This window comes from Fundulus heteroclitus, chromosome 4 (genome assembly GCF_011125445.2).
Source record: "Fundulus heteroclitus isolate FHET01 chromosome 4, MU-UCD_Fhet_4.1, whole genome shotgun sequence".
Classification (NCBI taxonomy): domain Eukaryota; kingdom Metazoa; phylum Chordata; class Actinopteri; order Cyprinodontiformes; family Fundulidae; genus Fundulus; species Fundulus heteroclitus.
Genome location: NC_046364.1, coordinates 25,556,916 through 25,581,363, shown reverse-complemented (window position 1 = coordinate 25,581,363; position 24,448 = coordinate 25,556,916). Strand labels below are relative to the sequence as shown.

The window sequence follows — 24,448 nt, the reverse complement described above, 5'->3', positions numbered from 1 at the left end:
CACATAAAGTGCATTTTGCACCCTTGTCTACATCAAACGGTGTAAGATAATCCCACATCAGACTCTGTTTGGACTGTTTGACATTCCTGGCATGCATGCTGCATGATTATTTCTTTAACAACTATTGTGGTCTGGCTCTGCTAAAAGATGAGCAGTGGCGCCCTCTTCTGGACGGCAGCCACACTACAACACTGAAAGAAGGTCCACTTAGCGGGGTTTACCAGTTAATTGGAAGGAACACATTTTAATCTAATAAACTATTAACCGACAATTAATCATGAGTCATTGTTTGCTTGGATCCCTACTGTCCAGCATTTTGGGCCTCTGGCTAAATGTTTGGTTTAAATGATGCACCAGTTCACACACATGTTCTTTAGGGCAGCGGCCCCCAACCTTTTCTGCGCCACGAACCGATTTAATGTCAGACAATATTTTCACGGACCAGCCTTTACGCTGTGGCAGATAAAAAGGCCTGCAACAAAATAAAATGATTCAACTGGCCTTATTTTATAAAAACACTATTTTCTAAATAGAATAATAAACGTGAATCCACGGTTTATACAACTTAATTAGCAGCATCCTTATAACATCATAACAAAACAGCCTTTCAGCTCCGCACTCTCTGGTCGTAAATTAGTAATGGTTGAAACAAAAACAAATGTAAAGTGCATGAAAAATATAGCTCACCATAACGCTACATCAGTGGAATGCAGAAAACCCTGCTTCACACAGATAGGATGTCGGAAATGGCAACAAGGTTTTCAGTGCAGAATATCCTAATCTCAGGATATTCTGCACTGACTTTAATCCAGAACACCGGCAGTGTTGTTGTCTCAAACCGACTTTTAAGGCCCCCGTCATTCGCCATCTCCAGCAGCTGATCTGGATACACCAAAGGCTCGTCTTTTAATGCCAAATGCTTGGTCTCCAAGTGACAAAGCAATTTAGAGGGCTTCACCTGCCCTCATCTTGACCTGCGTCATGAGTGAGCCAAGTCGCAGAGAGAATCTGGTATGTTTGCTGAGAATAAGATGGTAAATAAAATGGAAATAATGAAAGTTACGTATTCATTCTATGCAGCCCGGTACCAATTAACCCATGGACCGGCACCAGTCCTTGCCCCGGGGGTCGGGGAGGGTTGGTATAGGGCACACAAACGAGTTATAAGTTCCATATTACTGTTCCAATCATTATCCTAGTTAAATCAAATTAAACGGTTTGTTTTTAATTAAGTATACAGCGCCAAAGAAGTCATACCCCCACGATACGCCAGCTGTAAAATAAAGTTTAAGGATACATGTTTTTTTTTTTTCTTACAAAACTGTAGCACCTTTTTGGCTTCATATCCCCAGCTTACAGTGGAAGGTTGAGTTGTGTGTGCCGTCACTGTTGGGAACGTTTGACCTGTCAGTAATTTAAATATTTGCCCTCGTCTTAGAAATGTGGAAATATTATTTAGTCTGGGCAAGTCTCCACGACCTGATCTGCACTCTCTCCGGTATATTTGGCCGCAGCTTTGTGCCACAAATGCAATGATTGCAATTATTAAATTACAATTTTTATTTGTTGGTCTTTATTAAAAGAAATAACGGTGGAAGTAAATGCAGCTTTTGTGGGCTTCATTCAAATCCTTTTCATAGTTTTTAAAAGCTAAATAAAGTAAATTAAATTAAAATTTTACTTTAACATTAAAGTAAAATTTTATTGGATATTGTTGTTAAAAAAACGATCCTGTCCATAGTTTTAATACATTGAATTTAAAAAGGCCCTCTGAGTTCAGTCCAATGCTTTGATGTTCTGTACGCTGTTGACTTTTTATTATTATTATGTTTTCAGGTCTTGTTTTAGAGATGTATGGTTTTTATTGTCGTTTATGTGGAAGTTCTGTTTAAAGTGACTGTCAGGTGTAGTTGCAATACTTCAAGCAACCTTTAGATGGCAGTAAATGTCTGCTTATCTTCACATCAGGAGATTTGAAGGAAGGTGCCTCCACTCACTGTACCCGCCTGACAAAGATGCACTCAGAAAGCTTCTGTGAGTCTGTGGTTTAAAAGCCCGAACCCGGGAACTGTAGCTCAGCCACATCCATACACTAGAGTCAAGTCATAAAGGAACATTGTTGGAACTTGATTTACGTGTTTGCAGGGCTGTGCGTTAAACCCGGCCCTGCACAGGTTATCAGTTTTGTAGTTATGCAGTTTTGGTGTCTGTTTCCTCTGAGCCTGTTTGTTGTTGTTGTTTTTTTTAAGGTTGAAATATTTCTATTTTTCCAGTTAAAATATCCTCCCAACAGTCCACTGGATTCTCTGAGGTGAATTTGGTTACTGTCCATCAGCTGGACTCGGTGCAGACAGGTAGTTGGTTTGAGATGCAGCTGCAGCCACACAGCTAGAATAACGGTTGCTCATCACAACTGACTACAGCCACCAAGTAGGACTGTGACAGGCCGGAGATCCAGCTCCTGCTTTTTCCCCTCATCAGGGGAAGAAAAACAAACACAAGTAGCCTGCAAAGCTGTCTCAGGAGAGCAACTTTAACAAAATAAGTCCTGGCACACTCCTTTCATCGTATACGGAGCACTAGTATACTCGGCTGGTTTCTTCAGTCTCCTGTTTTAGGGAGTGGTTTTTGGAAGTGGGTGGATAGGAACCTATGGAGTCATAGTTTCTCTATCTGTTCAAGTATAAATGAGACCTAGGCTTTTCATATATCCTGGTTCTTAGATGTGAACTAGTCATTAGATGCATATGGTGCAAAATAAGCGTCTCTTGACACAATTGGCTTAGATAAATGAGATGAGGCTTTGTTTCACAAAAGCTGGAATATTTATGGTGTTTTCACAAACCAAACTCTAGAAAACTGAAGAGTAATTCAGATCGAACCGAAGAAAACAGTTTGTTTTTATTTTCCATCCATATCTAAGTCTCAGGTGGTCTAATACTAAAACATAATTGAAAATGCTCTTTATGCATTTTCAGAAATAACCCTCAGCCCTCATAAACCTCAATGTGTTTTACAGAATAATTGTTCAACAAACTGCCTGCAGATCAGACCGTTTGTTTGGGGTAGTTCTCCTTCTGCTCCGGGAGTAAATATGGGACATGATGCACATTTTGCATTGGGAGGCGTTGTCAAAACATCACATGTGGAGTCAGCCGAATCCCAAGCTGTGGACTTGGAGTTGGATCACGCGTGCCTTCAGCATGGGGAGCAAAGGTTGAAGGACCCGGCTACAGTTCTGCTGGGCTTTACAGCTGGTCCGGCTTCAAATATGCTGGAAGTCACAATTTTACTGTTAGTCTCACAGATTGGGGCTCTGTTGCCTAGCGCTGCATCACAGCAGCGGTGGGTCTCCTGGCTGTGACATCTCTCCACCTCCTGGAACAACTACTTTAATTAAACCGAATAATTAGGTGGAGACCCAACATAGTGGTCAGATCGTATCTGTGCAGTGCTACTGAAGTCTTTCCCTGTCTGGGTCAGTGTCTGAAACGCTGTCTAGCATTGTGTCGTTCTCCCAAAATGAATTCCCCTCCACCAATGACTTAAATACGAACATTGTTGGTCAGGGGCCCTTTCTGGTGATCACAACCTGTCCAAAGAAGCAGTGGTTATGATGTGTTCAGATAGCGGCTAAAGGCGGAGTCTTCAGGGGTCTGGAGTCAGCATTTGTTAGTTATGTTAATAATAGTGTTATAAGTTTTAGCTGTGGCTGTAATTCATAGCTATTTCATACTGGATGTTTTTTTTTTTTGTTTTTTTTTTCACCGGCCCAATTCCCAGATCGGATATTGGCTCCGATATTGGGGGTTGCGGTGCATCTGTTTTGTGTTTTGTGTTTTTTTTTTTTTTTCCTGACTCTGTAAGTTTCAGCGTAATAAGTGCAGCATTTTCAGGAGAATAGGTTCTGCGCACTCGGGCAGACTGTTTCTAAGATGTTTTTTGCTGAGAGAGAACGTGTTTGGGGGATGAGTCATCCAGCCTATACGACCATATGAGCTTCACCTGAACAAGATCAGCTTTTAGTAGTACTCTAGGGGGGGAAATAAGATGAACCTTTGTGTTGCTGTCACTAATGGGTTGAATGTTTTGAATCTATTCAGATTTCAGACTGCAGTAATGCAGTCTGGGTATGGTTAGTTCATATATTTAAGTTTTTCTGCTGAACTAATTCTAAGGTGTCCTGAAAAGCATCGACAGATGCTGTGAAGGTTTCATCAATCTGAAGCTGCGTTTTCAAGAAGCTGCTCTGTGGAGGAAGATCAGATTTTAGCCAGACTCAATAACTGTAACAGCCTTTAGTTTGTGCAGCAGTTGGAAGCTGTGAAGCAGATGCCAACATCACCATAATTAGCAGCTAAACGTTAGCCTGTCATATTTTCAGTGCCTGCTAATCCTCCCTGTGTTTCCTGTCCCTCTCCCTGCGGAGCTCCAGGAACGGACTTCTCAGTGCTTTGTAACAGAGTCCAGTGACGAGCCTTTATCGGCCAGCTCCATCAGCACTTTCAAAAATGATCATCCTTGTGTCCACAGTTGGAGTTTGTGTTCTTCTCACAATCCATTAGTTCCCGTTTTCTTCCGCTTTTCCGATTACATCTGCAAACTGTTCTTCTTAAGCAGCAGCTCTGTGTGCTGCAGCCGTGTCGGAGGATCTTTATCTGCGTCAAATGAACAGTTTAACAGCAGCAGCGGGTTAAAGAGGACGGGGGGGAGTTATTGCTTCCTATCTGTGTGCAGTTTGTTCTGAGTTCTGTGTTGATTCGTACTGATGTAGGTTAAAAATAACCCCTGGGAAAGAATATTGTCTGTGTAGAGAGCACGGGTTCATCCGCAGATATTGAAGGCCGATAGGAAAACAGTAGCAGAGCACTATCTTTCTGTACTACACACTGCTGTGGACAGTGCATTCACTGCATACATTTTAAATCAAGCTGTACTGTGAAGCCTGCTTGCTACGGTGTAGTTGCCCTCTTCTAATCTGAGGTTTCTTTTATGCATAGTTTTTATAACAGGGACTGGCTCCTGGTGTTCTGTGCTGTCCTTAACTCAGGTACAACCTAACACAGCCTGGGAAGAGACGGGGAGTTGCATTACTTTTGTTTTGCGCTGAATCAGAAAGTTCTTCTGCGTCTTACTTTGTTTTAATGGTGTCCAGACCTTGAACAGAGGCGCATTTGCCCCTGGGCAACAACAAAAGCCGGGCCTCATCTTCCAACCAGAACGTCCAAAGTGCGGCGCAGCAGAACACGCTGCAATTTATCCGTTTTTATTTATTTATTTTCCCAAAGTGGCAATTTTCCTCTGTGTCTTGCTGTAAATCCCTCTTATCTCCCTTCAGGCTACGAGTGTAAAGAAGCAACACAGCGACCTCGGAGCGCAGCTCGTTAAACCGGCCACTCATCTTCTCGTCTCTCTCTCTCCTCGTTGTTTGTCTTTCTTCCTCTCTCCGCTAGCTGCTGCAGCTGTGATTTTGCCACCACCAACATGAACAGCTTGAAGAGCCACATGAGGAGGCATCCTCAGGAGCACCAGGCCGTGCAGCTGCTGGAGCAGTACAGGTGAGGGGCTGAGGCCGTCTTAAGGTGGAAGCTGAGCTGCTGCGTCTCAACACGTGCGACTTCATTCTGCTAACAACCTTCATGATCCGGGATCTGAGCCGTCATCCGTCCACAAGACGGACCACTAACCGATTGCTTACAACTTTAATTCGTACAGGTTGTTAATGCACATCCTCACTCAATAGTGCTTTTTTCTTTTTTCTTTAAAGAAAGCTGAAGTCATTTAGAGGAGCATTTTTATGGACAGAAGGACCCCAGAGAGGAACAGTGGCGAAGATAAATTAGCAGATCAATGAGGCTTTCAACGCTCGGGGTTAAAATGCCTCTGGAGCGACTCCTTTTGGTGAGATTAGATATCAGAAGTCAACAAAATTACAAGTAGTCTTTAGATAAAGATTTAAGCTTAAAGACCTGAAAAACTGGAACCATAACCTAAAAACTCTGACTTCCAGAGCTAAAACAAACTATCTGATTCTTGGGAGTCTTTATGGGGACAAAGATGAAAATTTTTTTTGTTTTAGCAAAGCTGAACAAAACTACAGCCAAAACATATTAAAATTAGAAATGGTCTAGTAAACAGCCTGATGGCTGGAATCGTCCCATTTCCAGCTTAATCAGCCGTCACTGCTAATGGGCTGTTGTCACTTTCAATATCCGATCAGTTATCGCACCATACCGTACCAAAAACAGTGTTCCTGAGGGCAACATTCGTCAGTGTGGGTGGTGCGTTTGGTTTGCTCTTTGCATTGACAGGTGTTTAGAAATAAATTCAAAGAAAAAATAGGGATTTAAGAAGCTTAAAAGAAAACTTCTTTCTTGGGCAAGTCGATATGTCAGGGATGATTAAAGCTGAGAGAGCGTGGGGGAGAGCCAACACCTTTACCATCCATCCAACAGGCTGAAGCTCAAAGTTGCTCTGTTCAGTCTTTTTGAGCCTTCAATTTGTCTGTTGTGAAATATGTTCAGTTTGGAAATCTCAGCGTATTCATCGGTCCCATGCATTAGTGTGGTGGAATTGTTGTTCAACTCTTAGCCCCTGTTTACACAACAGCATTTTCTTTACTTCCTGTTTTTGTTCACACGTTTACATGACAACGTTCTTACCACAATCTCCATTAACATGGCAACAGACGTGAAAATGATTTAGTTCCCTCACTACGCCACTAGCAGGTGCTATATCCTTCGCGTAAGCCTGCAGAGACTTTCTGCCTAAAAGTCGGAGCATCTAACAATCCCTTGAGATGGCAGAGAGTAAAGTTTTTCCATGGACGGACGACGAGGTTCTGTTGCTTAAAGTGGCTTCGAATTATGCTGAATTATACTGAGACAGCAGCACAAACAGTAGCTGCTCTGCCATCCACCATTGTTATTTTCTTCTGTGGTTTTTACAATTGTAGGCAGCCCTCATGTGGATTTCTATCATAATGTGCATGAGTCACGGAACAGAGACAGGGAGTTTTTCTGACCATTACTCTACCAGAACCTGTTCCCAAATTGAGCCGTTTTCAGATAAAACATTGGCTGTTGTGTAAATCAACAGTACAAATGCAACCAAACTTTTCAGAAAGCGATGTGGAAGCTGGGCCACAATTTGAACTTTCTTTCAGTTCCTAAACAGCTCTCTTAATACATGTTCAGAACATGAACGGTCGTTGGAACAGCTTGACTTTTCTTTCTACGCAGATCTGAAACCCTGTTGATTGATCCAGTTTCAGAATCCTTTGATTTCTAGACACTTTGGCTTAAGGATTTAAAAGTTTGTAGCTCCTGTGTACACATTTTGTTTCCCATTAATGATGTACCAAAGGCTAATGATCAAGAGCAGCCAGTTTTCCTAATCACTGAAAAGAGGGGCATTCACTCATAACTCCTCGTCAGCTCGGTTTGACTCTGGTCTTCAGCAGAGCCACAGGAACCCGGGCTGGCCCTGGAAAACAGAAACTGCTCCTGAAACACTCAAATGTGACTGGAGCCGTGTGGTGCGCGGCCAATAAGAGCCGGTGGAACTGAGCCATATGAAACCAGAAGCTGCCCATGTCCTAGTGAACATCAACATAATCATGCAGCCTAATATCACAATAAAAAGTAGCTTCCTCCCTTGTAATACAACCCCAGACTCTGAGTTCCTTGCCAAATGAACTTTTTAAAAATAGGGTTTTCCCCCCAAAACACAGAAAAAGCTTCTAGAGCAACAATTTCCTCCTGTTCTTAATACGTTACATTACTGCTCCTTAATAAATTAGAGCCTCGTTGTCATTGGCTCAAATTTGTGCTGCTCCTTAATGGGCAGGTGTGTGATGTGCCTTGATTATTTCTTCATCAGCGAAGCAGGAAAAGTAGTTGAGTGGTGTAGGCCAGCAGCAAGCACTCTCAATTCAAGTAAAACAGGCCTGGGACTAACAAACAATATAGGGGAAAGGCAGTTCATTGAAATTATGGGAACCTCGATATTCTTGTAAATAGTCTTTACTTCAAGCGAAGACATGAGTGGAGGAGCCCCTGATGCTGAAGGAAAACGCCAAAGGCCGTCAAATGCCTATTGAAGTTGAGTACTGTACTAACGTCCAGACCTATCGCTCAATTTTTATAATTTAGTGTTTGAAAAGCTAAACTCTTTTGCGCTCCGTCAGGTTCCAGGTGTGGAGTAATTTGCGAGCCCCCTATTGAAGACGTGCAAGTTGTTCAGACATCCAGCTTTCACTGGCGTAGCAGAATGTCCTACAGAACAATCCAACCTTTACCCCAACTACATCTATTCAGTGGGGAAAGAAATCCCATCTTCATTAATTGTTTTAACAAAATCATTTATTTCACTGATGTGGGTCACCCTAGCAAACCCCACTGGCAGCGGAACAAATTTAACAGAAGCAATTGTTATATTCTCAAGCTGAACTTTGTTTCTAGGGGACATAATACGATGTGACACAGAGGCCCTTTCCTCTAGCCACTGGGCTGGACGAGGACCTGTTTTAATCTCGGCACCACACACACACTAAGCAGGATGGTAGATCAATGCAGCAGAGTTGGGCATTTTTGGGTCAGCAGGTCAACCATTAGACACTGGTTACAGCCTTACGTTGACTGTGATGTCAGTAGAAAGTAGTAAAGTAATTGTAGGTTTTACACACTGCTTTTCTTAGTAAAAAACTCAACATCTGAACCTAGTTGTTTTCACAAAAATCTTTATACTGTTAAGTTTTTTTTCTCCTTCTAGGTTTAGGGTTAGTTGGTACTTTTCTGTCCACATTTCTTAGAACTTTAGCTGCATACTCAACGATTGTCTTACATGTGGTAAATGACTGTTTTATCCCAAATAATATGCACACTGTCTACTGTCACTTAAGCTCATAAAAGATGGCAGATTCTGAAAATCAGCAGTTTGTCTCATTTAGTCATGATGAGCGACAGTAAGCAGGAATCAGCTTCAAGCACTGAGAACATGTACTACTAATAGGAGCCCCAGTGCCAAATGGAATCGGTTAAATGCGGCTGTACCAGCAGCAGCTGTGGCCGCAGCCCAGGTTTTTAGCTTGTCCATCTGGACATCGTTAACTCAACATCTCTTAAACATCTCCAGGGAATTTCTCTAAACCTGCTCTGTGTAATTACTTAGTCGATGAACAGATTTCTGGGGTCAACGCAAAGTGCACTGTGACACCGTGTATCCTTGTTCGACAAGCTGAGCAAAACTGGGATAATTGATGCAATATTAAGCTTAAATTTGCACCAACTTTTGAATTTTAATCAAATGATCTCTCAGTGAACTTCTAGCTGTGTTTACTTTATTTTTGCCATCATCAGTTTACCTGGAAAGAGTCACAGAAGCAAGGTGGGAAAAGGGGGGAAATTCTGTAACTGCATGGTCCTGACTCTTGATTTTGAGCTGATGCTGGTTTTGGTAGATTTGGGTCTGCACTCTAAGAACTTGAACATATTCAACTTGTTTTAATGCCACAAATCTACTACTGAGGTAGTCGTGGGCAGAGATTGGCACCGTCTGAGGGACAAATACCTTTGTCATGGGTTTTAAAGAGGAAACGATGACCACATAATGTCATAATGGATCACTATTTATATCAATTTATGAAAAATCACAGCCCTGCAGCATATGTTGCTTTTGGGTGAATTTTTTTTTTTTTTTTTTTTCTTCTTTTTTTTGAGTGAGAGAGCTGTTTGTTTATCCATTTACTACCTAAGGAAGTGTTAATTTTTAATTTTTGATGCATTGAATGGGAGCAAATAAAATTAGATTTTTGATTTAAAAAAATGAAAATGGGTTTACCTTTTTGCCGTTTGCAGATGTCCACAAACAGTTATAAATTCTGTAAGAAACAGATTGAAGGGTTCCTGAAACATTGAAGGTGGATCATGTGCTTGAACATCTTTTAGCATATGGAGACAATCCCACAATACCCTGCCATGTCCTCACCACCCATGCTAAATCCTTCCTGTCCTGCACTGTGTAGCTCCCATACCACACAGTTATGCTGAGAAACAAAATGCTTTCTATTGTAGCTCTGTAAAAAGTTTTTTAGCAGCTTAGTGGAAAGGCCAGTCTATTTCAGTTTTGTGAGGAAGAACTGTTGTTGGTCCTTTAACAGGTGGGAGGCATGTTTTTGAAATAAAGCTATTGAACTGCCTGGGAACATTTAATCTAAAAGGAGTTTTATTTTCATTTAGTACAGAGGTTCCCCCCCTTGAAGAATAAAAATTGTTTAGGCCCCCCTGTTAACCTCTTGGAGGGAAGGTGTTATTGCGAGACAGGTTGGGGAAGCGGTAGTTTTGTATGTGAATATGGCCGTTCAATAACCAGCAGCAGGATTTATCTGCGTAGTGTTTTACAAGTTTTTCCTTGGTAGCAGAGGATGGTTTCCAATTACAGAGTACTGCTGAAGTTGGAAGAAGCCAGGCCATACGAGTGCTGGAAAAATTAAGTTAGTATGTGGAGGCTTGCTACGGACTTTTGGGGGGGGGGAATAGACACTTGCGATGGCACTGTGGCTCAAATGAAGAGCCAGAGAGTCCCTTTGAAATATCAGCGGATGATCTGCAGTGTCCATGGCAGATGACATAATCGACTTTGAGCAGTGATACAACTGCATGAAAAAATAAAACATGACGTGGCTTGTCTCGAGGAGAAGAGCAGCCAGCTTGCCCTCATACCGTGCACGGATTTTACATTTGCATCTATGAAATCCGGATTAAAGCGGATTTTCGGAGGAAAAAACAACGGAACAATCAATGGCAACAAGACTGAAGGTGCAGTTTTTTTCTTTGGAGTAAAGACCACCGGGGAAATTCAGACGGAGCAACAGCAAGTCACAGAGCGGACAGCGGCAGCCACAGCAAAGTATAAGCCCATTACAACTTTACATCAGAGATGACAAAAAAAATCACATGTGGGGTTCCCCAAGGGTCCATCCTGGGTCCCCTCCTGTTCAATATCTACATGTTCCCTCTAGCTCAGATCATAAAAACCATCAGTTACCATAATTATGCAGACGACACAGCTCTACATCACCATGACACCAGGTGACTATGAGCACATTCATGCACTGAGTAAATGCTTGAAAGAAATCAATGCATGGATGTGCCAACATTTTCTTCGAATAAAAACTAAAGTAATTTTTTTTGGACCAATAGATAAGCGATCAAAGGTTCTCACAAGCTTCAGTTTCTTCAGCTACAAACCACTGATCAGGCCCGAAATTTGGGTGCAGTGATGGACTCAGACCTGAACCTCCAAAAGCATCTAAAGACAATTACAAGGTTGGCCTTCTGTCACCTGAAGAACATTTCCAGGATTAAAGAACTAATGTGTCAGCAGGATCTGGCAAAACAAATCCATGCATTTATCTTTAGTAGAATTAATTACTGCAACAGTGTTTTCACAGGTCTGCCTAAAAAGTGGATCAGACAGCTACAGCTGATCCAGAACGCTGCTGCCCGCGTCCTCACTAAGACTAAGAAAGTAAAGCACATAACCCCAGTTCTAAAGTCCTTACACTGGCTCCCTGTATCTCAGAGAACAGACTTCTGTTAACTGAAACACCATTATTTCAAGTTTGTAGTCCAACTGTTTTTAATATTTGCTTTTAGTTTCCATTTTCCCATGTTTCATTTTGTTTAAAATTTTCTACATTTTATTCCAACTTGCTTTTAATCTGTTCCTATGTTTTAATCATGTAAAGCACTTTGCATTGTCCTTTTATTGAAATGTGCTATACAAATAAACTTGCCTTGCCATTAGCGCATTTTGTTTGTTTGCCATATTTGCCATCGTTCAGAGCATGTACCATTGGGCCAGACTGTCCTCATCGGAGAAGTTCAGTAAAGTTGAGAGAAGATGAAAATGTGGAAGAATGTAACATTGTACATTGTTCACTAAAATGACAGACTCTGATATTTTCCTGACTGAATCGTTGGGATCAGCTATTGACACTACATGCACGCGTACCGTTTGTGCTGAAAAGTGTCTGGACAGTTACATAAAGGACCTAAGTAAAGACCAAATCAAGAAATTGCTGCAAACAGAATCTCCAAACTGAAGACCTTTCAGATTTGGTGATGGTCAGGTTGTGCATTCAACAGAAAAGTGAAAGTTCCAGCCAAGATCAGCAAAACAAAGTGGCACATTGAAACTGAAGTGGTTTCTGCTGATATTACATTATTGTTGAGCAAAATGTCTCTAAGAAGATCAAGAAGTATTTTAGACATGGATAATGACAGAGTTGTCATGTTAAAGCAGATCATTCCTCTTGAGCTCACTAGTTCAAGACACTTGTGTGGACATTAAAGATGAAAATGCAAAAATTGATGGTAATGAAAGTGAAGTCCTTGTTGTTACAGCTGAGATGTCTACAACAGGGACGTATAACATTATTTTGAAGCTTCACAAGCAGTTTGGCCATGTCTCCGCAGAGCTGCTGCAGAGGCTCATTCAGACATCTGGAAATACTGACAAAAGCTGTCCAGGCATTTCACACAAGATCATTCATGACTGTGAAATATGTCAGAGACGCAGCAGGACCAAACCTAAGCCTGCTGTAGGTTTGCCATTTGCCTAAGAGTACAATGAGACAGTGGCAATGGATTTACATGAGTTGTAACCTGGTGTATGGTACCTGCACATACTCGACCGTTTCACACACTTCAGCGCTGGAAACATCACAAGGACCAAGAAACCTTCTGAGATCATCAACTCGTTCATTCACTCGTGGATAAGCATCCACGGTACTCCTAAACGGATCTACACGCACAATTGGGAAGAGTTCAATAATGAGGAACTTGGCAGAAAACTTCAACTCTGAAACAAAGACTACAGCCGGATACAGTCCCTGGAGCAACGGACTGCTGGAGAGACACAACATGATACTGACGGAGATTCTCCTGACGGTCAAATGAGAAAATGGATGTGGTTGGCAGACTGGGACCTTACAGCCAAAAATAGTGCGATCAATGTGCAGTGTTATAATCAGCTTGTTTGGTCACAGTCCTAACCTCCCTTCTGTTTTGATTGATAAACCACCGGCTCTAGAGGCCACTTCTATGAGTACTAGAGTAGGGCAGCAACTAGCAGCGCTACATGCTTCCAGGAGAGCCTTCACAGAGGTGGAGAGCTCAGAAAGAATAAGAGCATTGCACAAGCAGTTAAGATGAAAAATATGAGACAGAGGACAAAGTGTGCTACAAATGAGCAGATGGTACAGAATGGAAGGGCCCTGGTGCAGTTATTGGTCAGGACAGAGCTGCAGTGTTCATAAGACACGGTGGGATTCTTGTTTGAGTTCAGCAGGCCAGGTTATTGCCCAGTGTTTTTGAAAATGACAGAAAATGAAAATCTAGTTCACACTGATGTGTCAGGGACTTCAGATGATAAAATGAGTGTTAATGGAGAACAAATCACTGAGAACACAGAGATGAGACCAGTGTCAGACAGACTGAGACACATGTTGAAACAGAGAGTGATGCGACTAGAAATCTGAGTTCTACTGATGTCAGACTGAGAAAAGGCAGACAATCACAGTTCCAAACGGAGATGATGGTACTCAGCACACTGTCACAGTGTTGGGCAGAGCAGGGGAGGCCAAGGGGCGAATATAAAAACTGGTACAACATCTTGCATCTGATGGCAGTACAGGACAAAAACAAGCGTTGGGCATGTTACAGGTTGATACCCTTCATACAGAATGTGAAAACACAGAAGCTGATGTATTCATTGCCAAATATATTTCTTTTGATGCTGCTAAACAGCAAGAAATTTAAAAAAGGAAAAATAATGTCTATGAGTAGGTCACAGATAAAGGTAAAAATGTTTCGACTAGATGGGTCTGCACTTTAAAAGAAGCTTCATAGGGTATCAATCACAAAGCCCGCCTTGTGGCAAGAAGTTTTGAAGAAATCAATATTCACAAGTTGCAGAAAGATTCCCCCTCATCGGTCACTCAGGCTGCTCTTAGCTGAGATCTGTCAAAACAAATGGAAAGTTCATTCGATGGATATTAAGTCTGCCTTTCTGCAGGGTATGGCACTCTCCAGAGACATTCAGGCTATGTTCACACTGCAGGTCTTGATGCTCAATTCCGATTTTTTTCGTGAAATTGGGATTTTTTTGCGTGGTCGTTCACATTTCCAATTATATGCGACTTGTATGTGATCTCCTGTGTGAACTGAATGCGTTCAACCTAAGTGTCCCGCATGCGCACTCGAGGATGCGATGACGTCCTCAGTGTTTGCGGAAATAAACATGGATTATAATGCTGGTGCGCATTTTGCGGTCATTAATTTATTTTCTAACCGGAACTTTCCCTCCATTGACTGCTCTTCTCATTGTAGTCCAGTCCGCTATGGGTGTCGTCTTTCTTCCCACTTCTGCATAGTAGGACGCAGGATAGTGACGTTTGTCGAGTATCGGTGACGTACAGGTCAGATAAATGAGACCCGGCCGTACAGACACAGGTCACATTTGAAAAGATAAGATATGTATCAGAATCAGGACCACATATCCAAGTGGCCTGGGTCGCATTTGAAAAAATCCAATCTGTGACGTTCAGACTGTCATGAAAAGATCAGATACAGGTTGCATATGGGCAAAAAAATCGGAATTGGGTCACTTCAGGCTGCAGTGTGAACGTAGCCTTAGTTACCTACCAACACACCTCTTTGATATTGTTTGCTTGTAAGAGTTCTTTAATGCTGCTGATTTCTTATGTGAGTCTCTTTTCCATGTTTACTTCCGCAAACATTGAGGACGCTTGCTACGTGTGACGTCATCGCGTCTTCAACTGCGCATGCGGGGCACTTAAGTTGTATGAATGCAGTTCACACAGGAGGTCACATACAAGTCGCATTGGTTTGGAAATGTGAACAACCATGCAAAAAAATCAGATTTCACAAAAACATGGGAAGCTTTAAGGTCTGCAGTGTGAACGTAGCCTAAGTCACAACTTGCTGATTGTTTGACTAAGGTGCGTTCGCTCTAATGCTCCTCAAGGCGCTGGATGAGGATATTGTGCTGTTATGTGTACTGTTTAGCATTTATTTGGTAGTTTTTGATAAAAGGTTTACTACGCTACTGTATTTACATAAAAATGTGTTTTTTAATGACTGTCATATCAGTCCAGGTAAGCCCCTGATCATTGTTTGCTTTCTGTTCAAAGAAAGAGGGAGATTGTTAACCTCTGGGAGGGAAGGTGATATCGTGAGACAGGTTGGGGAGGCGCGGGTGTTGTGTGTGAATATGGCGGTTCCATAAACAGCAGCTGGAGTGTTTTACAACATTTTCACCCCCATCCCAACAAAAATGGGTCAAAATCGTGACTTTTGTTTTCTCTCTTAATGCATTAAAGCCGCTCCTCTGAAGATTATCCAGGATCCGTTTTACATTTTATAACAGTTAAAACATTTCATAACAATAGTTTCTAATAATTGGCATTCTTTTCAGCATTGCTACATTTTATAAACTAGATAATATGAACAGCAGTATAAAGGTTTTTCAGCCTGACACATCCCAGCAGTAAAACTGAAGGATTCCCAGTGACCGCCTGAATTAAAGTGAACCCCCTTCTAGAATATTTGATTACAGCCACATGACAAAAAGGGGATAAATGTGTATTTTAGATTTATAACAAGGGTTAAAGATGTCAGGAAACATTCTCTGAAGGTCAACAGGTGAAACTGCCCAGATTTTAATCCTGTTAAGAAGCTGTCGTCGGTTCTCAGACAGCAGATGGAGAAACAAAAGGCAACAACACCAAGCACCTTTACCCCCAGATTCCACATCCTCTGCTTGCTCCGTTCCGTTCAGGTACGTTCACGTCCGACCGACGGAGCAACCGCGTTATGTTAATTAACGAGATGTAAAGGAGCGGAGGATGAGGAATTCTGGGGTTAGTCAGGATTTGACCAAGAAGCTGATTTCCAGCATGTCGGTGAACGGCGTTTATTTGAAATCTTTTTGATTGTTCAAAAATAAATCAAAATAAAATATATTAGAACGTTAAAGCCGTTATTTGTATCAACGCCAAAACTTTTGTCTTTGTTTTGATTTGTTTGTAAAAGGCGTGCCAGCACTAGAACCTGAGTTAGCTGGTTAAGGGGAGGTGTGCTGGACTTTTTTCCCCCCATCTTTTCTATTTGCAGCTTTAAACATTTAAATGGTGCTTAACAGTATTCCCTGTAAATCTTGACAAATGACTCCAGCATTTTGCTGTAAATCCCCTCTGCGCTCTTTGTCTCTGAAGCTCAGTGTCTCCATGTGGACGGTTGAGTCAGGATGATTCCTCTTGATGGAAAGCAGGAGGATTAGCTGAACCTCGGCTCGCATATTAAATCATCATCTGCTTGATCCGCTTTCGCTGTCGTTCATCATATTCCCTCTCCTCCCTGCCAGGTGCTCCCTGTGCGGTTATGTGTGCAGTCATCCCCCCTCGCTGAAATCCCACATGTGGAAGCACGCCGGGGACCAGAACTACAACTATGAGCAGGTCAACAAAGCCATCAACGAGGCGATCTCCCAGAGCGGCCGGTAAGCACCACAGCCGGATTTATTGGTCGACTTTGAAAGGTTTGCACATATTGGCCGCTTATACTTTGCCACCTTTTGCAAAGAACAGAAAAGGTCTGTGTTTTATTGGGTTTTTATGTGATAGACCAGCACAAAGTGTTGGCAGCTGTACCCAGCTGTCATTGGTCGACAGGTGGGATGGATCCTGGAGTTGTTGCCAGTCCATCACAGGGCAACACTGGACAAGCAACCACCTGCAGACACACTGATGCCTAAGGGCAATTAACAGAGACCAGTTAAGTGACGCTTTGTGGTTGTGGGAGGAACTCAGGGCATCAAGAGAGAACCCCCACAACTCCATGCAGAAAAATCACAGGTTTGACCATGTTTTACAAATAAAGATCTGAAAAGTGTAGCATACAATATTCTCCACCCCTATTTAAGTCCAGGGCAAACAGCTCTACATAGAGGGCACCTTATCCATAAATTGAATCCACCTCTGTGTATTTTAACCTCAGTATAAATCCAGCTGCTCTCAGAAGGCCTCAGAAGACCATCTGACTTTAAAGAAAACAAGTAGAGCTAGACACAAAGATATGAGATAGCTATAAAGAGAGAAAACTAGAATACGTATACAGATGTCCACCCCCCACATAACAGATTGAAGTAATGGACACCAGTAAAAGGTTTCTCCAAAGCGTTATAGATGACCGACTATGACAATGCAAACTGCCACAGCCTGGTTGACACAATTCCTGACAGAAAGACAGAGGTACACACGGTGCTGCTGTGAGGGATTCATGCTGAAGGCTGCGGGTGGATCCCCAGATCATCGCAACTTGGACGTTCAAAGGCTGTTTCACATCTTTAGCATTGCAGGTTAGCGACATCACAACCCAGTTGCTGCAAATCCCCGATTCGACTTTGATTGGAGGTTTGAACATGTCCCTGGCGGTCCACTGGTGTTCTCCCCCTTCAGGGTGGCCATGTGGCCTCCTGCAGTCACAGTGGTCACATGTCATTGGCAATTATTAAAAAGCTTAATTTAAAGTCTAAATGAATTTCACTAGAATCAGAGTTATGAGGAGATGACGCTTGTTACATGAGGTGCATGAAGACATTTCAGTATTTGTGTCCTGTTCTCGTGGTCGGAAACATAAGCTTGGAAAAAGAAATGGGTTCATATCTAAATAAATTGTGTGAGTCCGAGTAAACCGAATTTATATTCCGAACATTTTAAACACACATGCAAGGTTCTGCTCCAGAAGGTTAGCAACTATAAGAGCTTCTCAAAAATGGAAACTGATACATTCATCCTCATTGAGGACAAATTTATTTAAAGAGATAAGATGTTTTAGGGGGTTTAAGCAGCTCATCCCACTGATCTGAAGCCACCACCCCCCCCCCCCTCACACACACACACACACACACACACACACACACCTAAGAGTCATTTAAATGAGAAGGAATAGGCACAAAACTTTCAGGAATAAATAATTGAAAATAATAGTTATGTTACCGAGTGCGTTCAGGAGTCCCAGACCAGCCCAGATGGCCCATTTCTTGATAACGCTGATGTGGATGTAAACATCTGCTTCGTCTATAGGCTCTGCTTGGCCTGAATGCATCTGCAACAGTGACAGCACCTTGTATCCTGGCAAAGGAGAGGGAGAGAGAGAAAGCCTCAGAGCTTTGTTAGACATCAGTCATCAAACAGCGTCATGGATCTCTGTGGACATGGTTTAAAGAAGCTTGAGGAATCTTGTAAAGACGGATGGGCAGAAATCTCAGCGTCTGGATGTGCAAACCTCATAGAGGCAAACCCAAACACTCCCACCGCTGTCATTGTAGCGAAATTGAGTTCTACCAAGTACTGACCCCCATGGGGCTGAATAGAAATGAATGCTACCCACTCAGAGTTGTATGTATGAAAGATGTCAGACTGGTTCATCAGTTTAATTCGGCTCCACCTCATTAAATAGCTGATGTTTGAGTCTGAAACGTGACAGGAAGTGGAAAAGTTCTGTGGGACAAGCTCAGCGCTGAGCTGTGGTTACAGGCCAAAATACCCAAGACCAGTACTTAATGTGGGGACCTGTGGGACATGGGAAAGGTGGATTTTCATTGATCCCCCTTACATATTGTAGATCAGTCCATGAGTTTGTCTTGTTTTCTCCTCAGAGCGTCTCAGAGGTTGCCTACGTCTCCAGAGCCGGGGACAGAGTGTCCAGTGGTGGCCCCACACTCGAAGGAGAAAGCTAAAACCCAGGCGGATCCTCTCCCAGCGCCCGCATCGGCGACAAAAGCCCTTCTGCCTCCCGACAGCCCGGCCGGTCTCCCCAGCCCTCCCGCAGACCCCTCACAGTGTCCCGCTGAGGGGAAGGACCCCGCCCGTCCCCATCCACACACGGGCCAGCTCCCCGCCCCGGGTCCTGCCATGGAGTACTGCATGCTGCTGTTCTGCTGCTGCATCTGTGGCTTTGAGTCCACCAGCAAGGAGCGACTGATGGAGCACATGAAGGAGCACGAGGGCGACATCATCAGCATCATCCTCAACAAGGAGCAGCCTCAGCAGGAAGCAGAGGTTCAGTGAGAGTGAGAGTGAGACCAGGCCCTCTTTGTCGTGTTCACACCCTGCGTGTGCTTTTAAGGCATTTCTGGAGGCTCCTCAGCTGCAAGGAGGTGATGGGGGTCAGAGGTCACTTTTCTAAGACAGTCTGGGGCTCCCATGGCTGCTGTGCCACACAGACACCTTATGAAGGCTCCAGGATAAGTACCAAACGAGCCTGACTGAGAGGAACCATGTTAATCCCTTAATATTTATGTCCAATCATTTCACTTTAGGAGGCTTTGGCCCAAGTTTGAACAGTAATAAGCTCGTCCCTCAGTGAATCCCACTGCCTCCCGCAGAGGCTGAAAAGGTTCATCCGTTCTCTGATTTGATCATTTTATATGACGGCAGCTCTTTTCTTGCTAACGTAGTATTTAGTGTGTTTAGTTGGACCCAGCAAGGTCCCTGTCTGCTAAACAGTGTCCAGTACACCTTCATCAGTGCCTAAAGGCTCGCATCGCTGCTCAAGTATAAGGAATATTTATCTGTTTATTTCTATTTCCGTTAGTTTCTAGTTTGAAGAGAAACATCTTTTTTTTCTTACATTTTTCTGAAGTAACATAGTTTTACTTGTTGCATGGTGTATAAAGTAGCTTCTTTATAGGAAGGAGTGCAGGAAGTGGAGAAATGGCCTTTTTTTCCCTAGTTCTCTGTATTGACTGAGGTTATGGTTTAAATGGCCGTTGACAAAAGGAATGACACAAAGGGAAGTTGGTGTCAGAGCTGTTATTTTAATCTGATGGTGCCAAGCTGGGAAGGTAGGAAGACGTCTCCTTAAAGGAAGACGCACACGGTTAGCTCTCATGTTTGTGGTGCTACGTTCATGTTAAAAGCTAAAGTTTGAATGTATTTTTATATCTCCTGCTGTTTATGTTGTGTGTGTTGTAAAAGTTTTATTATCTTCCTAACAAGTACAAACCCTCTTCTGAGCAGAGCGTTTGGAAATGACTGCTTGTCCAGCTGAACACTTAATGGGACGTTAAGGTGCCACGTTTCTCTGTGGGACTGAGTGGAAGCAGCTGGGTTAACCACCTTATTCCTGTATCCCATGATGCTTTGCATGAACCGTGTGTGCAAATTTACCCATCTAAGGTCTTGCGGAGGAAATACTGATCTTGGACTTTAAATGGCAGAACATAATCATAGCTGCACCGTCACCTGGCCTCTGATTCTGTCTACCAGCATAATTAGCTGCTTTCTGAACCGCACTGCGGGGTTTTCCCCAGAAAATGGGCTAATCCTGGCGGCAGGTGTCGCTGTGGGCTCTGGGAAGAGCGAGCGCTACCCTGGGGGATGGGGTGGTTGGTGTGTCATGCGGCTCGAAGAAGGGTCGCAACGTAGTGTGCTTCGAGCTAATGACAGCTAGCATGCTAGCTATTTGAACCGGGAGCTTTACTCGCCGTTTTATATAACTGTCAAACATTGACACATTTACAATAAACAGACGACGGTTAGCCTTGGGGGGGGTCCGCCAGGTTTATAATACACTGGGGGAAACCCTGCACTGATACAGAAATGGTATTGAGGTATAAAAATCTAATTTAATGTGAATTTAACTTGGCATTGGCAGGGATGGAAAGATCAGGATGTCATGCTAAGGATTATTTTCATGACCCTTTTGAAAAGCAGCCGTCGTCTTCTATGCTGGACGGTCACAGCCGAACAACAATGCGCCATCAGGCTTTGCTCCTCGCTGAGCTTTATGTTAACAAAGTCAAAGGAACAAACCTAGAAGGTTTTCAGCTGTTGCTTCAAATGCACATGCCATATTCAGCGTGACTTCCCCGTGTGTTGATGACCGGTGGACAGTAGTCCCCTGTTCACAGGACTGATCCTGTTAGACACACACCTCCGGAGGATAAATTTGGTCTCATCAAAGCAGGGGCGTCCAAACTTTTTGCCACGTGGGTCCAAATCTTAAAGTCAAAAGTACTGGTAGGCCAATGAAAAGTCTATATTTTTAAAAGCACAAATTATCGTTAGCAAAAAACTAAGCGTACAATGTTCAACCAAATGCAGTCGTCAGATGTTTTGTAGGAAAGAGATGTGTTGATCATCGCTTGGTGTATTACAACAAAGGCATCCTGTTCGCAAATTCTGTTGAACTCGATTGAAAGAAATGGAAACAAATGTCTCTTCTCACTCTTTTTATGAAAACGCTCGCTGTGTTTAGCGATGATTAGAAAATTAAAAGCCGACGTTGGTGTGGTAAAGTAAAAAGTGTTGAGAATAGGACATTGGTTATTCAAGGTGGCTTCTCAACAAAACCATACAAAAACAGATTGCATGTTTTTTTGTTTTTGACAAATGTAATGCCTCAAAGAGTGCAGATTTTCTGAAGTGGTTAGCTGAAAGCAGTCGTGCATTTACTAAAATATGTTGGTGGCACCCAAGTTGTTTGGAATCACAACATAAGTCCTTATGAAACATTTTGTATCAACATAAAAAATGTAAACATTTATTTATAGAACTCTCTCTCTGTGCTCCACTGCCAAGTCCTGTAGTGACAGACTACATGATGCAGTGTTCCTATTGGTAGATTTTCAGCTTGTGAGAAGCTGAGCTGCAGGGTTGATCAAGGTTTGGTTCAATCTAACCAGCTTGTTACCTTTAATCAGCTCGTTGTTGATCGTTTGGTCTGAAGCTCATTAGAGCTGCTAAAACATAGAAAGTCTGGCATAAGGGCAATCTAAGATCAACTTAACTTTATGACCTAAAGTGTACATTTAAAGACAATTGGGAAACAGATTGCTTCAATTTACAGGTTCACACACGACAGTTTCAAGGTACCAAAGAAGACTTTAGAACACTGCCAACATTATGGAATTTGACCTACAAGTCTAGCCAGTGTTTTGAGCACTGGAACACTACGTCAGACGCAATGGAACCAGTCGTTCCATCTACGCTTCTAACATGAAAAACTGTGGAAGACTAAAAGACCCTTCAACATATGTCATTACAATAAACACCTCTGTTGGATTCCTTTACGGATTCAACATGGGAGATCTGTGGCAGTTATATACTGCTTCCTGAAAGACGTGGCAGTGAAGCTATTTTGTGTTAGCATTGCTCAATTAGTCACCAAACGGTGTAGTGTGGTGTCACAGGACACATTCCCTGTGATTCCCTCTTCTATGCTCCTGTTTTGGAGTGATAAATGCTTCTGTGAGCTGTCAGTCAGCTGGATACGTCGGCCAAATGACCAAAAACTCCTGAGTGGTTCCCACCGTTGATAATTTGATGAAAATGGCTTTTTGGGAACGGTACCGGTAGTGAACAACAGAGTGAAACTCTACATTCTGTTTAATATAACGATACAAAAGTTGTTGACATCAGCAGAAAAGAATTTCTATTCTTTGCAAATCGGTAAGAAAAAAAATTAGTTGGTGTTTCATAGATGTGTTTAATTCTGGTGTAGCTTTTCCATTTGTTCACAACCAGAAGCTTTGTTGCATTTTAGCAACATTATATGTGAATCCATGAAGTTCACCAAACCAGGGATTTTGTGAATAGCTCCACCCCTAATGAGTGCTCAGGCTTGCTAGGTAAAAAAAAAACATCCAACATGGAGTGCTAAAGCTAGCCTCTTTGCCTTTTTCGTGCCAAAGTTGGAAGAAAAGCAGATGAATGACTCCATTTCTCTCTGAACCTTTTGACCTTGTTAGTCTTCAGTTAGAGCAGCTGACTGAGCAGCCATTTCATTTTAGTGGGCAAATTAAACCAAGCTCATCGGCGTTAGCCAGCCCAGGCCAAGTCGGCGCACTCGGACCAGATTTACTGCATTTTGTTGACTGGACACAGAATATAAAAAGTTATTTCCTGTAAATTAGGCCGCTTTAAGACCTGAGCTCAGGATTGTACATGCTCAAGTTTATATTCATGTTTCAAACAAGTTCCCTCAAAATATTATATTTCAAGCGGAACAAATTATTGAACTAATTTCTGCAACGTGACGTCTGCTAAGAACTGACATAAAACATTTGAGCAAATTTCAATGAGGTGTGAGCGCACTGATTGGACATGTGCGTGAGTCAACAAGGACTTTGCACAAAATGAAATTTCTGATCGGTATGAAAGATGTTTAGATATTTATATTTAATACGTGGTATCTTTGCTGCGTGTTAGAGCACATGGATCTCCTGGGCTTTTTGTTCTCTGTAAGTTTTGCTAAACACAACCACATGGCCTTTGTTGTGTGCCATATGTCTGTTAAAAAGCAATGATCTCTCATCGGTGTTTTTGTCTTTATGCCGTTTTAAGCATTTTTTTGGGAGGAAAACATATTTTTTTAATTTTTTTCTGAAAGCTTTTGTCAAACTTGAACGTCTCTGAATAGGATTCCTGAGCCGTTGTGTATTCATCGGTCAGGCCAATCAATCCAGCACACCAAGTACCTGAAGCCGCCCTGATGTATCGCTACCCATGAGCTCAAATGGGTTTGTTTTAACCTCAATAACTGACATTTCTGCAAAACATAAGACATCTTTAAAGATCTTTATGAGATCAAAGTTTTTCAAATAGATTTTGGCTAATTTTTGATCAGATTTGTAGAAGTCTTGGTTTTAATTTAAGTTTAGCAAGATGAGCCGTGCGCATTTGAACCAAAGGACATGATGTCTACTCTGAACAGTGTATTTTTATGCTCGTATCAAATTTTGTAACAGATTAAACATGAAACTGTCTCAGACTGTAATGTGACACTTGCTTTATTTGTATTTATTTTTGAACATCCGACAAAGTATTACATCACTTTGCCATTGTATCTTTTGCTAATAAAGAAAATGTGAAACCAGTGGCTTTACTGTGACGATGGATGGGGCATATGGGAGAAACACGATATTAGCAGGGACAATACAGTGTCTGAAAGAACGTTTATTCACTTACAAGAAAAAATGTGGCACAACTAGATTCCCTTTACCGATCCTTTTAAAATAAATGGAACTGGGGCATTTTCATCATTTGTGTTTTACTGTTTTTGTTTAATCAGAGTGTCTGAGAACTTCTAAGTAGCAATCCCTGTCTTTCTGTTCCCATGCTTATAAATATATGGCACAGAGGCCAGCCTCCTTGGGTGACTGATCACTCCGTAGGACAGCCACTCATTTATCTCTGCTCAGGGAACAGGATGATAAGGGATGTTAAGGGCTCCATCCGAAAACCCTTATAGAGCGAGGACTAGCCACAGTGGAAGTGCGTCAGCGGTTGACATGATCAATGCTATCCGAAAAGGGCAATCGGTAAGGAAGGAGGTGGGAAATGGAGGCCGTATGCTTC

The 24,448-nt window shown here is 42.5% G+C and overlaps 1 protein-coding gene across 1 annotated transcript in view; it reads left to right on the top strand.

Moving 5' to 3' along the window:
* znf507 (zinc finger protein 507) overlaps positions 1-21,383 on the top strand; it is a 30,153-nt gene extending 8,770 nt beyond the window's left edge. Inside the window, exons 5-7 of the mRNA XM_012861663.3 lie at positions 5,454-5,558; positions 16,450-16,584; positions 18,745-21,383. Coding sequence (XP_012717117.2) covers positions 5,454-5,558; positions 16,450-16,584; positions 18,745-19,156 — 652 coding nt within the window. The 3' untranslated portion in view covers positions 19,157-21,383. The remainder of the gene's footprint in view (positions 1-5,453; positions 5,559-16,449; positions 16,585-18,744) is intronic.
* Positions 21,384-24,448: the final 3,065 nt, after the last annotated feature.